Source organism: Miniopterus schreibersii, assembly GCF_964146895.1.
Source record: "Miniopterus schreibersii genome assembly, chromosome: 1".
Taxonomy (NCBI): Eukaryota; Metazoa; Chordata; class Mammalia; order Chiroptera; family Miniopteridae; genus Miniopterus; species Miniopterus schreibersii.
The window spans coordinates 79,501,776-79,515,992 of record NC_138101.1 but is presented as its reverse complement, the minus strand read 5'-3'; the positions used below and the strand labels follow the sequence as shown (position 1 = coordinate 79,515,992).

General features: G+C 35.2%; 1 protein-coding gene across 1 annotated transcript in view; it reads left to right on the top strand.

The window, feature by feature from the left end:
- The window catches only part of YME1L1 (YME1 like 1 ATPase), a 52,577-nt gene extending 42,502 nt beyond the window's left edge, over positions 1 to 10,075 (top strand). The window contains exons 12-19 of the mRNA XM_081157547.1: positions 586 to 648; positions 1,711 to 1,823; positions 2,915 to 3,070; positions 4,065 to 4,216; positions 5,105 to 5,231; positions 5,323 to 5,396; positions 6,074 to 6,160; positions 9,098 to 10,075. Of these exons, the coding sequence (XP_081013673.1) occupies positions 586 to 648; positions 1,711 to 1,823; positions 2,915 to 3,070; positions 4,065 to 4,216; positions 5,105 to 5,231; positions 5,323 to 5,396; positions 6,074 to 6,160; positions 9,098 to 9,241 (916 nt within the window). The 3' untranslated portion in view covers positions 9,242 to 10,075. The remainder of the gene's footprint in view (positions 1 to 585; positions 649 to 1,710; positions 1,824 to 2,914; positions 3,071 to 4,064; positions 4,217 to 5,104; positions 5,232 to 5,322; positions 5,397 to 6,073; positions 6,161 to 9,097) is intronic.
- The last annotated feature ends 4,142 nt before the right edge of the window (positions 10,076 to 14,217 follow it).

Genomic DNA, 14,217 nt, shown 5'->3' with positions numbered 1-14,217 from the left:
GGTGCATCTTTTTTATTTATTGTATTATGACAGGAAAGCAGTGATTCCTGCTGGGACTAATAGTCTATTTGGAGATGTAAAGGGAGAGTATGCTGGTTCCTACACAATTTGTGACCAGATTTGAGTGTTGTGATAGAGTAAAAGCTTACAATAGTTTTCATAATATAAAAAGCAAGAGATGGGGTTGCTTTGAAAGAAGCAAAAACGTTTCTTAAAGTCATATAAGACATTCTGTAACCAAATAGGAAGTCTAGGAGCAAATAATTTGAATTGGTAAACTTGAAAATAATTTTTCAAAAATGGGTCAAGGCCTAAGCTTTTTGTATCAGGTTGTCTCTTCCTAAGTAGAATAAATATTGTGCAGGTATATAATCACACATGTTCTGGTTATTTATTATTAGCAGTTGTATTGAAGTATACTGGCCTAACATTTATTCCTTTTAAAAAATAAAGATATCATTTGGGGAATAAAAAATATCAATCCTCTTTTGCTATTATTAAGGTGAATGATAAACAGTTTTGTGTACAGCATTTCTATATGTGTGGTGTTTTAATTTTTAGTGAAAAGTAACTTTTTTTTAATAGTTTCAAACCCAATGAAGGAGTTATCATCATAGGAGCCACAAACTTCCCAGAGGCATTAGATAAGTAAGTATTAAAGAAAATTTTTGTGAACTACTGATACATGTTGTAAGATGGATGAACTTTAAAAACATGATGCTAAGGGAAGGAAGCCATCACAAAATAATCATGTATTATATGATTCCATTTATATGAAATGTCCAGGATAAGTAAACGCATGGCAACAGAAAGTAGATAGATTAGTGGTTACCAGAGGCTGGGGAGAATAGAGAGTGACTGCCAGTGGATAAGGGTTTTTTTTGAGGAAGGATTGTGGTGATGGTCGAAGAATTCTGAATATATTAAAATCCCCTGGATTATCCACTTTATTTTTTAAATTATAAGAGAAAGTTTATTTAGAAAGTCACAGAGGTAGAAAAGGTGAGCCAGCTAGGCTGCGTGGGCACAGGAAAGGAGTCACAGAGGCAAAAGAAGGGCTCTTGGAACTTAGGAAAAAGAAGGGCAGAGAGAAGGAGCCTGGGGGGAAGGATAGGGGGAAAGGCGTGGCAGTGTTCAAGAGAGAGAAAGAGCACGCTGGATTATCCACTTTAAATTTGGTTGTATGTGAATTACATCTCAGTAAAGCTGTTAAAAGAACCTTCTGGCAACTTTTATCACAAAAGCATTTTTTGGGTGGAGAGCATTTAAAAAATAAAATTTAGTACAGTTTTAAATTTTTGTTGATTTTATTATAGAAGTCATTCATATTTTCATTTGATCTAATAGTTTGTCTTTGCCTGAGACTCTAATTTAATATTCTATATTTATAGCAGTTAAGATGGGTATGCAGTTCTCACAATAGACTTGTAAAGAATTACTTGTTCCCTGACTGACTTGGACATTTTTGTTTCTGAGGGTTGTCTACTATCTATAGGCACACTATGTATACCTTTGTTCTGCCTCCTGTTATTGGAACTTATTTGAGTCATGTTTTACAAGGATCTATCTGAATACTTGTTGTCAAAACTCCATCTAACTTATGGTTGCGCTGTCTTTCTAACCTTTCCTTAGTGTGGTAGTCCTGTTTAACTTGACCTTCAGCATAGTCTGCTTACTAATTTTCATTTTCTTTTTGTATTCTCTCTTTAGTGCCTTAATTCGTCCTGGTCGATTTGACATGCAGGTTACAGTTCCAAGGCCTGATGTTAGAGGTCGAACAGAAATTTTGAAATGGTATCTCAATAAAATTAAATTTGATCAATGTAAGTCTAATTCCATGATACAAAGATTGTTATCTCCATAAAGTGGTAATATGTCAGTTCACCCTGTTTGTGGTTCTTAGTTGAGCAATGTCTTAAAAGACCTGTTCCTTTATGTCCTTTTTCCTTCCATTTATGTCCTTAAAAAAAATCCATTTCATACTTAATATATATCCAGGAGATTTTATCCTTTTGAATTCCGATTCTAATGAAAGTTATTTTTTTTTTGAGTATTCAGATAGATAATACTTGAAATGAATGTATATGTGTGTTTTTTAAGATGAATGTAAAATATGAAATACAGTGGTACCTTGGTTTTCGAACGTCTCCATTGACAAACATTTTGGTTTACAAACCCCGTAAACTTGGAAGTAAGTGCTTCGGTTTTCGAACACACCTCGGAAGTTGAACATGCCACATGGCTTCCGCTGAGTGCAAGATTCTGAGGCCTAGCTGTCAGCTGTTGATCCCTCGGATTTCAAATGTTTCAGAACTCGGTCTTCTGGAATAGATTACATTCGAAAACGGAGGTACCACTGTAATAGAAAAAGCACCTTTATATTATGAGCACAGTACCTCATGATATAGTCAGTTTTGTGCCAAGGGAGGGGAAATCCACCTGTAACACAAAATACATGGAAAGGAAATATCATGGACCAAACTGAGTAATAAAAGCAGCTATTAAAGCTGCAGTATTTTCAAAGATAACCTGAATCAAGTCATAAAACCAAGTATGTTTCCCCTTAATAAAGGGAGCTTTTATGCCCAAAGTATTTCAAGATGAAATTTAGAAAACAAAAGTGTTATAATGATCTGATAACTCTACATTTCTTTATTTTTCACAAAGTTATTTAAATTTAAGAACTTTTCTGATTTGTCCCAATGGCAATTTTAATGGCATATTTATTTAATAGCACAATTTTGGCTTTTTCCCCTTAGAATTTAGTAAAGTAAATTTATTTTCTAGTTTCATTAAGATAAATATTTTAAATTGTATTTCACAATGGCTGTTTTCTTTTGGAATTTGAGTTCCTTCTGACAAACTTTCTATGAGCTGTTTTGGAACTTTAATATATTGTGTTTTATTTACATAGCTGTTGATCCAGAAATCATAGCTCGAGGTACTGTTGGCTTTTCTGGAGCAGAGTTGGAGAATCTTGTGAACCAAGCTGCTTTAAAGGCAGCTGTTGATGGAAAAGAAATGGTTACCATGAAAGAACTCGAGTTTTCCAAAGATAAAATTCTAATGGGTAGGTTTTCTGTTTTTTCTATATTATACTATTCGGTATGTTATAGAATAAATTCTTCATTTTGAGAGGTTACTAAAAAATGATATATGGACATGAAAATACATACTTGAATGTAGCAAAACAATTGGCCTCTTACATACAAATATAGATATGATTTGGGGGGCATGGGTGCCCATGTTTTTACTCTTATCTGATACTACTGATAAAAGATTAGTTAATTGTACTCTGTTCAGTATTTACTCGTTATTTTAAACCTTGAGTTGGCTTCAAAACAGGTTATGACATTCCATTTAAATTGGAAGTTTATTTTCTAGAAATAGAATTAAACTTTCCCTTTTGTTGTAAAGAGTAAGATGATAGTTTTGACAATTTTGATTTTCAATTGACATTGTTGTAGTTCATATGCGTTATGGAATTCTCATTTTTTAACTTTTGTTAAAATATTTTTAAATGATATTAAATCATGTTATTCTAAGAACAAGTTTGAGCCAAATGGGTTTCATTTATTTAAATTTACCTCTCTAGCCCTGGCAGTGTGGTTCAGCTGCTTGGGCGTCGTCCCATGCATCAAGGGGTCGGGGGTTCGATTCCCATTGAGGGGGACGTGCAGGAGGCAGCCAGTTGATGTTTCTCTTTTTTCCTTTCTCTCTCTCTCTCTCAGATAGATAGATAGATAGATAGATAGATAGATAGATAGATAGATAGATAGATAGATAGATAGATAGATAGATAGATAGAAGGGGTCGGGGGTTCGATTCCCATTGAGGGGGACGTGCAGGAGGCAGCCAGTTGATGTTTCTCTTTTTTCCTTTCTCTCTCTCTCTCTCAGATAGATAGATAGATAGATAGATAGATAGATAGATAGATAGATAGATAGATAGATAGATGATAGATAGATAGATAGATGATAGATAGATAGATAGATAGATAGATAGATAGATAGATAACAAAGCTCACTAATGGAGCATTTAGCTGATTAAATTTTTGTCTTTAGGGCCTGAACGTAGAAGTGTGGAAATCGATAACAAAAACAAAACCATCACTGCATATCATGAGTCTGGCCATGCTATTATTGCATATTACACTAAAGATGCAATGCCTATCAACAAAGCTACAATCATGCCACGAGGGCCAACACTTGGACATGTAAGTATCTTGCAGTTTTTCTTTGCTTTCAAATAGCACTTCTAGAAGCTTATGTATGAAATTGCTGATAAAATCACTTTAAAAGAACATGCAGCTACTTCCTAAGTTTGTTGATACTTTCTTTAACTTCCTGAACTATCATGAAATTAGAGATACTTGTGAAATTTATCTTTTAATAGAGGATGTCCTTAATATTTCAGATGTTATACATTACAGTATGACATTTAATTTTGGAATGACTGCAAATTACAATTCAAATGTAGTTGCTTTTTCCACCCACAAAAGAAATTATGTACTAGTTTAGTAGTTATTTCTAAGATTTTTTCTTACTGAGTACAAATTTTGTTCTCATATCTTTCTAATCATAGACTTTTTATTTAATTAATTAATTTATTTTTAGATCCTCACCCGAGGGTATTTTTTCCATTGCTTTTTTTGGGGGGGGAAGAAACATCGATGTGAGAGAGAGACATAGATTGGTTGCCTCCCGCATGGCCCCCGGGGCTGAGCCTACAACTGAGGAACGTGCCCTTGGCCAGAATCAAACCCAGGACCCTTCAGTTTGAGAGCTGACACTCTAACCACTGAGCCAAACAGGCTAGGGCTAATTATAGGCATTTTAAACATTTTTGTGCAAAAAGGATAAACAATCCTATAGCAGCATTATCTACCTCTTATTTATAAAATGCATTTTTCTTGATAAAGAATTTTCCTTATTTTATAATTTGCTGGTTTTGTCATCAGTCACCTGATGACCATCTCCACTAAATGTCCTTGGACTTTCACCATTGTGTTGTTAAGTAAGGTCAGAGAGCTGAATGATCATTCTGGTTATTAACATAGGTGTTTCAAAACTGTGTCTGAATTTTTTGTTTTTCAATTGTCTAGGTGTCCCTGTTGCCGGAGAATGACAGATGGAATGAAACCAGAGCTCAGCTGCTTGCACAAATGGATGTTAGTATGGGAGGAAGAGTGGCAGAGGAGCTTATATTTGGAACTGACCATATTACAACAGGTTGGCTATAAAGAATGGCTTTAGTTCAAATTGTGTTTGTTGATTTAAAGATATTTTTTAAAATGAGTTTCTGTATATTTTTAAATTTTAGGTGCTTCCAGTGATTTTGATAATGCAACTAAAATAGCAAAGCGGATGGTTACCAAATTTGGAATGAGTGAAAAGGTATTGGCTAATTTTAATTTTCTTCTTGTCTCAAATGATATGTACCAACTGCCTCTTGAGAGAGGGTTCTCATTATACACTGATAACATTTACTTTCCTCTGTCTAATTGCAGATGGAGTTGTCCCATCTTATTCTAAACTAAACTTTATTTTCTGAGTAATGTAGTATTCTGTTTCCATTCTAGCTGCTTGAACAGTAACAGTTATTACTTCATGAGTTAACCAAATGATAAGAAAAATTCTTTAGCCATTTCTATTCATATGACATCAAAGGTCTACTTGCTGAGCCTGCCATACTTTACTCCTTTCATGTTTTTCACTTTCTTGCATTATTGCTGTGGTTCCATGAAGCAGTTCTAATATACTGAATTGTAGATTTCTGGACTTGGAATAGCTGCCAAGGTTTTCTAAGAAGGCACTTGCAGCATACTTAACGATTTAAAATTTTGTTTTGCTCACACTTTAGTTTTAATGTTATACTTTCAGAAAAATGATGAAATTTCTTTGCCCTTAAGGCCATTTTTATATTGAATTTCTTCATTTCCCCTTGTGAAATTTATTTTCTTATGTATAAGATAGGTTTTCTTATGTATAAGATAGTACTTCCTCTGTTATATTTACTTGTGGTTTTTATTGTTTTTTTGTTTTTCTGTTCAATTTCTTCCCATTTGTTTTAGCTTGGAGTTATGACGTACAGTGATACAGGGAAACTGAGTCCAGAAACGCAATCAGCTATTGAACAAGAAATCAGAATCCTCCTGAAGGTAATGATCATATTTTTTTCTATGCTCATTTATTTAGTTATAAAGTGCCTAAATAGTTGGGTGCTTACCAAATGACAACTGAAGGCTTTTGTTCTTTAGAAATGTGCCTATGCACAATAAGATAATAGGTGTACCACTGCAACCATAGTTTGTTTGTTTGTTTATTTATTTGTTAGTCCTCACTGGAGGATATTTTTTCCATTGATTTTTTTTTTAGAGAGCGCGGAAGGGAGGGAGGAAGGGAGAAAGACAGAGAGGGAAAGAGAGAGGGTGAGAACGTGAGAGACATATCGATTGGCTGCCTCCCATATGCGCCCCTACCAAGGCAGGGGATCAGACGTGCAACCCAGGCACATGCGCTTGACCAGAAACTGAACCCACGACCCTTTGGTGTATGGGCCAACACTCTAACCACTTAACTGCACTGGCCAGGGTGCAACTTTGATTTAAATATGTTGTTAGAGAACCTGTGGTCATAGACACTAAGAACAGTTTTATCAGTGATTATAAATATTCACTTCTCCTTTATCTGCAAAACCATAAGAAGCTTAGAATGAGGGATATTGATTATTGAGCCTTTATTGTTTTCTCATTCTGACATATATTCTACATATGTTATTTGCTTGTGCTAGCAGTGTGCATGTGCTGAGAATACAGAATAAGCAAAACAGGTCATTTTGACGGCAGTGACCAGTACAGATTAGGGTAAAAGAATGTAAGAGTAGATTCAGTGAGACCCGTTAGTAGGTGCTGGGTAATCTAGTTACTATATAGTAGATGCTCAGACTAGGGTGGTGAAAAGTGGAAATTGAGAAACATGGGCAGGTTCAAGAGATACCGATGTAGGGAATCAAATGCCTTTGTGATGTTTTGGTTGAGAGAGTAGCTAATTAAATCTAAAAATGTGATCTTTTAGATTTCTGCCTTATGCATCTATAGTTGTGTCATTTACTGAGTAAACACTAGGGATGGCTGAAGGCTGGGAAGGATGCAGATCATGAGTTCAGTTTCATACATGTTGAATTTGAGATGTTTTAGTGAAGATTAGAGGCTGGGAGAGATGCATGGGTCTGGAGCTAGTTCAGAGGCTGAATATGCGTTCCATTTGGGTGCACATGAAGGCAGGTCTTGGAATGGAGGAGAAGACTGAGCTGAGTGCCAGAGTTTTTAGTGAATGAAGACTTAGGTGGCGTAGTGAAGGGTGTTGGGTAAGGCTGTAGTCCAATAGTATGAACTTCAAAGGAATAGTGCTGGATAGAAGAGGGAGTATAGTAATGGTCTGGAAGTGTTGATGGGACTATAGAGCTCACCTCTTTACCCTGAAGTATCTGGGATGAGAGAGTGGGTAAGTAATTGCCACTTGGGGGCGTAGAGAAAGCAGTCTCCCCAGGATTTGATTAACTCATGGGGGCAGAAGAAATGCTTTAGAATAGCTAAGGCTATGGGAAGTTTATATAACGGAAAGGTTTAGAAGGTGTTTCAGAAGAAGTCTCTGACTTCCTAGAACCTTGAATCTCTTTACCTTTACTATTTATGTTATTCTGAGTAAATTATCTATGCTTTAGTATTCCTAAAGCATCAGAAATACTCTTCCTTTGCTTTAATACATTTCTGAAAACTTAGAACAGAGAATGGCAAACTTTGGGTTCTTTCCTTCTAAAATTTAAAAGGCAATAGGTACTCTTTCCACTAGATGCCAAGCTAACATTTTTATTAAGGGAAAATGATTACTCATTAAGAGCATTTTAGGTTCAATTGTAATAATTTCATTATGTTTATATAATCTGTACTTCTTGGTGTTGGTAAATTCATTTTTATATTTCCACCTAGTTTTATAAGGGCAAAAATATGACTAAATACTCAAATATTACCAAAAACATTGTACAGACAAATGTGACATTGCCAAAAATGACCTGTTAGTAGTGCTCTTAACTTATGACCTAATAAACTCAGTCCAAACTCACTTTTGGAAAGACAATTGAAGGATTTAAGTGACAAATTCAGTGTGGGTTGCAAAGAAAAACGTATGAAAATCAAGGATCAGCTGTAACGATACTGTTACAGTTGTCACAAGTTGACGAGTAAAGCCAAGTAAAAAAATGGAATGAGATCTTTTCTGGCTGTTCCAGATTAAATAAATTGATGAAATCAAGAGGCAAAAGGAGCAAATTTCCTCCTTTTAAAACATATATACTGATTAGAGAAATAGATTTCTGTGTTCACAGGCCTTATTTAAGAAGCAGATAAGTTCAAAGTATACTTTAATTTTTTAAAGTAGCTTTTTATCTAAGGTAATCATTTTCCTGTGTGATACATTTTGAGGTTAAAAATTAAACATTCGGAAAGTACAGAAAAGTTAACTTTGGGAACCAAGTTTTTATATGTTTTTATCTGCTCTGGCTGGGTAGCTCAGTTGGTTAGTGTATCATCCTGATAAGCCAAGGTTACAGGTTCAATCCCTGGTCAGGGCACCTACAAGAGTCAACCAATGGCCCAGCCAGAGTGGTTCAGTTGGTTGCGCATCTTCATGTGCGCCAAAAAGGTTTTGAGTTTGATTCTTGGTCAGGGCACATAAGGAGGGCACAACTGATCGATATTTCTCTCACACATGGATGTTTCTCTCTCTCCCTTCCTCTCTCTAAGCATGTCCTTGTGTGAGGATTAAAAAAGAAAAAATAGAATTAATCAATGAGTACATCAATAAGTGGAACAACAAATCAATGTTTCCCTCCTTTTCTTCTCTCTCTCTCTCTCTAAAATCAATATAAATTTTTTAATGCTTTTATTTTTTTATAAGTAGAAATGCTTTTATCTTTTATAAATAGAAATGATTAGGTTTCAAATTTTTTAGAGTAAGTTTTTTTTTCTTTTCTCATTTATGGTTTTTGCTTCTCCTAAGTTTTTTTGCCTCTTTATATATCTGCTTTTCTATTTTAGGACTCATATGAACGAGCAAAACATATTTTGAAGACTCATGCAAAAGAGCACAAGAATCTAGCAGAAGCTTTATTGACCTATGAGACTTTAGATGCCAAAGAGATTCAAATTGTTCTTGAGGGGAAGAAATTGGAATTGAGATGATAACTTTCTTGAAATGGGTACGTTGCTGGTTTCACTGCAAGAATATAAGTAGCATTGCAGAACTCTCCTTTTGCAACACTTCTCTCCCATTCTTGATGGGGTATCACTCAAGGGTGTGAAACACTTTGTCATCCTTTTGTCACATTTATCTCATTTTGGTTATTCTCATGATGACACCTATTGCAGATTAGCAATCCATAGCATCTGTGTTAAAGAAAATAAAGAACTATCAGGATTAAAAAACAGCTTGTTTGAGAAATGTTCATCACTTATTAAGTTGCACATAAATAATGATTTTATAGTCGGTTTCGCTACTAGATGTGAATAAAATTGTGCCTTTAGCTACTTGGAAGTGTTTTTACTTTGAAAAAATGAAATTGTTGAAGAGTTGTCCTTATTTCTAGATAGCACCATTGATCTTTGATAAAGAAATGATGCTATTTGGCTGCTGGTAAACCATATTTCTACATACATCAGTGGAAACTTCATTAAGATACACTTAATTATGCTCCAGATTGTCCATATATGAGGTGGTATTTAAAAAATCTTAAGAGTAGTGAATTGTAAATGTACGGGTACAATCAGAATTTAAATGATTATAAACTCTTAGAAATGCAGCTTGCATTTTTGTGGTCTTTGTTTTTAACATTACTATCATGCTGACGAATGAAATTTATTTCAGAGCGGTAGTATTCTGAATAACTATATAATTATGCTTGGTATTCAAAGTAAAATTACACCAAAAGCTCAGTCCCCTTCAAAATGAACTTTTGAATTACCGTGTCAGAAATGGAAAACTGTGTTTGCTTTTCTTTCAGATTTTGTAAATATGAACATTACAGGATTTACAAATTTATTTCACTCAATAGAAAAATTATTTTAGAGTACATTGTATTGGTTTTTATATTTAACCAAATTATATTCTTGAAGTGGTTTTATTAAAATTACCTACAGTTTTGTAATAACTTTTAAGCTGTATATGGTCTTCATTGAAGATGTTGATAGCAGGAACTTGCCACATGATATTCTTGCCCCTTTTAAAAATTTTAAATTTCCGTGTAATTTCAAACTTACAGAAATATTACTAGAATAATACAAAGAACTTCCATATACCCTTGACAGAGATTCATCAGTTGGGTTCATTTGCCTAATTTTTTTATTGCCACCTCCCTTTTTCTCTTCTCCTCCCTCCACCCTCTCCCTCTTTGTGTCTGTATATGTATGTGGGTATACATGTCTTTGTGTGGATTCATGTTTCATTTCTCTTGGGTAGACTTCTAGGATTAAAATTGACGACTCGTGGTAACTTTTATGACCTGAGGAACTGTTTCTAAAGTCACTATATAATATTATATTCCAACCACCAGTGTTTGAGGGTTCCAGTGGCTCCACATCCTGTATAGTATTTCTTACAGTCTTTTTTTTTTAAAAAAATGTTTTTATTGATTGTAGAGAGGAAGGGAGAAGGAAAGAGAGAGAGATAGAAACATCAATGATGAGAGTCATTGATCGGCTGCCCCCCACTGGGGATCAAGCCTGCAGCCCAGGCATGTGCCCAGACCAGGAATCGAACTGTGACTTCCTGGTTCATAGGTTGACCCTCAACGACTGAGCTACGCTGGCTGGGCTTTTTTATTTTAATTTGAATGTGTTGGCGTAACCCTAGCCAATAAAATTATATAGGTTTGAGGTATACAGTTCTATAGCACATCATCTGTATATTGCACTGTGTATTCACCACCCAGTTCAAGTCTCCTTCCCTCACCATCTCCCCTCTACCTTCCCTCATCCCCCTTTAGTCTGTCTTTTTGATAAGGCCATTCTAGTAGATATGAAGAAGTATCTTATTATGGATTTAATTTACATTTCTCTAGCACACATAATGTTGAGCATTCTCTCCTCTTCTAGTTGCCATTTGTTTATCTTTGGAGAAATATCTATTCCAATATATGACCCCCAACCCCTTTGGGGGTTGTCTTAGGTGTTTTAAGAAATTCTATTTTATGAATACGAGTCCTTTATCAGCTGGATCTTGGCTTTTTTAAATCCAGTCTGGCAATTTCTTCTGTTATTTGTGTTGGGAGTGTAGTTCATATTTAATATTGATATAGTTTTTAATATCTGCTATTTCACTATTCATTTCCTGTTTTTCTCAGCTAAAGAAGTCCCTGTGTTCCCCTATTATTTAAGTTACATCTTAGTGGTCACTCTAGGGATGACAATATGCATCAACTTACCACAGTATACTTCAAAATAATATAAATTTAATTATGGTAAAATGTATTAACTTTATTCTAGTATCTCATTTTTTCTCTTTATGCTATTGTCTTTTGTAGCATCTGTATATGTTACAACTCAACAATACAGTACAATAAGTACTGCTTTAAATAATCTTATGTTCTTAGTCTTTGTCTAGGAATGTCTTTGTTTTGCCTCTTTGAAAGAATAGTTTTGCTGGCTATAGAATAATATGTGATTGGTCAGTGTTTTTCTTTAATAACTTTGAATATGTTATCCCATACATCCTGACTTCCATTATTTTTGGTGACAAGTCAGCTGTTAAATCAAAATTTTGGTCTCCTTTGTTGATAGGTTGTTGATCTCTTGTTTTTAAGATGTTTTTCTTAGCCTTGACTTTTAATAGTTGGACTGTGATATGTTTGGGTGTAGATGTCCTTGTGTTTTTTGTACTTGGATTTGTTTAGCTTCTTGGATCTGTACATTGTTTTTCATGAAAGTTGAGAAGTGTTTTTTGTTTATTTTAATCTTCACCCGAGAATATGTTTCTATTGATTTTAGAAAGACAAAGAGAGAGAGAGAGAGAGAGAGAGAGAGAGAGAGAGACATTGATGGAGAGAGAACCATGGATAGGTTGCCTCCAGTATGCGCCCCAGCCAGGGATTGAACCTGCAGCCTAGGTATGTGCCCTGACCAGGAATTGAACCCACAACTTTTTGGCGTATGGGACGATGCTCCAACCAACTGAGACTCCAGGATAGGGCAGATTTACACATTTTTGACAATTATTCCTTCATATATACTTATCTGTCCTTTATTGTTTCTCTTCTCCTTTTGGGATAGCCCTTACAAATGTGTTGAAACAGTTGATATTGATCTAGTCTCTCGGGCTTTGTTACTTTTCTTCATTGTTTTCTCTCTCCTCTTCAGATTGAATAATTTCTTTTGATTCTTAAAGGTCACTGAATTCTTTCTTCTACCATCTCAAATCAGTGTACTTTTCAGGTCATGTTTTTCATCTCCACATTTCTCTCTGGTTTCATACACTCTGTATCTTCATTGAGATTCTTCATGCATTGCATCATTTTTATAATAGTTTTCATTAATTCTTTAAACATGATTTCCATTAGTTCTTTGAACATGTTCATAATAGCTGCTTTTAAGTCCATGATAAATCCAACATCTGGAGGAGAAAAACAGTTTCTATTTTCTTCCTTAGTAAGGGTCACAGTTTCTTATTTCTTTGCTTTGTAATCTTACTGATGTTGTAAATATGGAGTCAATTTTCTTTGCAGAGGTTTTTTTTTATTTTGTTTAATAAGTTGCCTCCAGCAAATTTGTGAAGTTCGTCCCTACTAGAGTGTGCAGCCATTCATGTTCCTGTTGATTTTAAAGGTGTTTAAATCTTGCTTCCTAAGGTTTGCTGCTGTGTCTGCAATGCTTAGCATTTATTGGACCGAGGTCCTCTTCATACCCCATCAGTCAGGACTTCCACCCTGCTGATGGATCTGTGTGTTGACTCACAAGTACATTCAATGTTCAGGTCATTTTCAAGCCTGCCTTGGTTTTGTACATCCCAGAGAACAAATGAATCAGTTTGGAAAAGTGTTCCATATGTTTCTTGGTAACTCTTACAAGGAAAAAACATTAATGACAGCCTTTGAACTGGAATTGGAAAACATTTGCTAAGGGATTTGTTACAGTATCCATCTTTCAGTTGTTTTTTTATCACAAAACAAATGTTACTCTACACATTATTTATTCAATTAGCCTAACTTAAATGAGTGTGCAGGAAAAGTGAACCATGGTATTATTTGAGTCTTAGATAGGCATGAGAGAGAGTTCTAAGCAACAACTTTCTACAGGGCATCTGCTCTGGATCCAAACCTAGTTTCCACAGAAATCTGGGAATGGGAAATTTTAAATTCCAATTGCTTGTAAGCAACTTGTGATTCAGATAGCTAGCATTTGACCAAGGAAACACAGAAGCTCAGAGTTGGCCTAACATACGCTCTTTGAGTATCTCTGGTCCATACAAAAACACTAGAGTCAACCAAATCTCTACACCTGACCTGGAGTCCTGGTGTGTGGTTCCTACCTCTCTGCAGCCTGGTAATGTCTTTGATCCTCATTGTAGGCTGCATCAGGAAATGTCAGTGTCTTCTCTTCAGATGTCAGTACAGAGAGACTTTACTGTAAATCTGAGGAGACAAGTAGGGTACAGTAGATAATTTTCTAGTTGGGCTGTTGAAGGAGGCAGATGCTTGGTGATCACATTTGAAACCATTCACACACACCAAAACCAGTTAGTCTAGAGCTGAGTCGGCCTGATAAATTTTTGTTATGTTAATTGTTCTTTTACCAATGAAGGCATTCGTCCCACCCCATCACTCTCCAGCAGCAATTTTTGCTGAAGGTCCAGGAACTCAGCTTCTGAGTTGCTATTTCCAAACAATTTTGGAAACTCTTCAACCAACAAAGAATAAAATGATAATAATGGCCTCTGAAGAATAACTGCCTGAATTAATATCTACTAATTTGTCTTGCTGTAAAATATAGTTGACAAACTTTCAAATTTTTCTGGTGCATTTTCTGCAGTGTTTGTTTCTGTTACTTTTCATTTTGGTTAGTTCTTGAAATCATTAGCAAATGTAATAGGAATCTGGTGAGTTCCGAGTTAGCTGGTTTTGGATTAGCTGTTGTGGGCCTGCTCCTTTGTGTTTCACCCACAACACCAG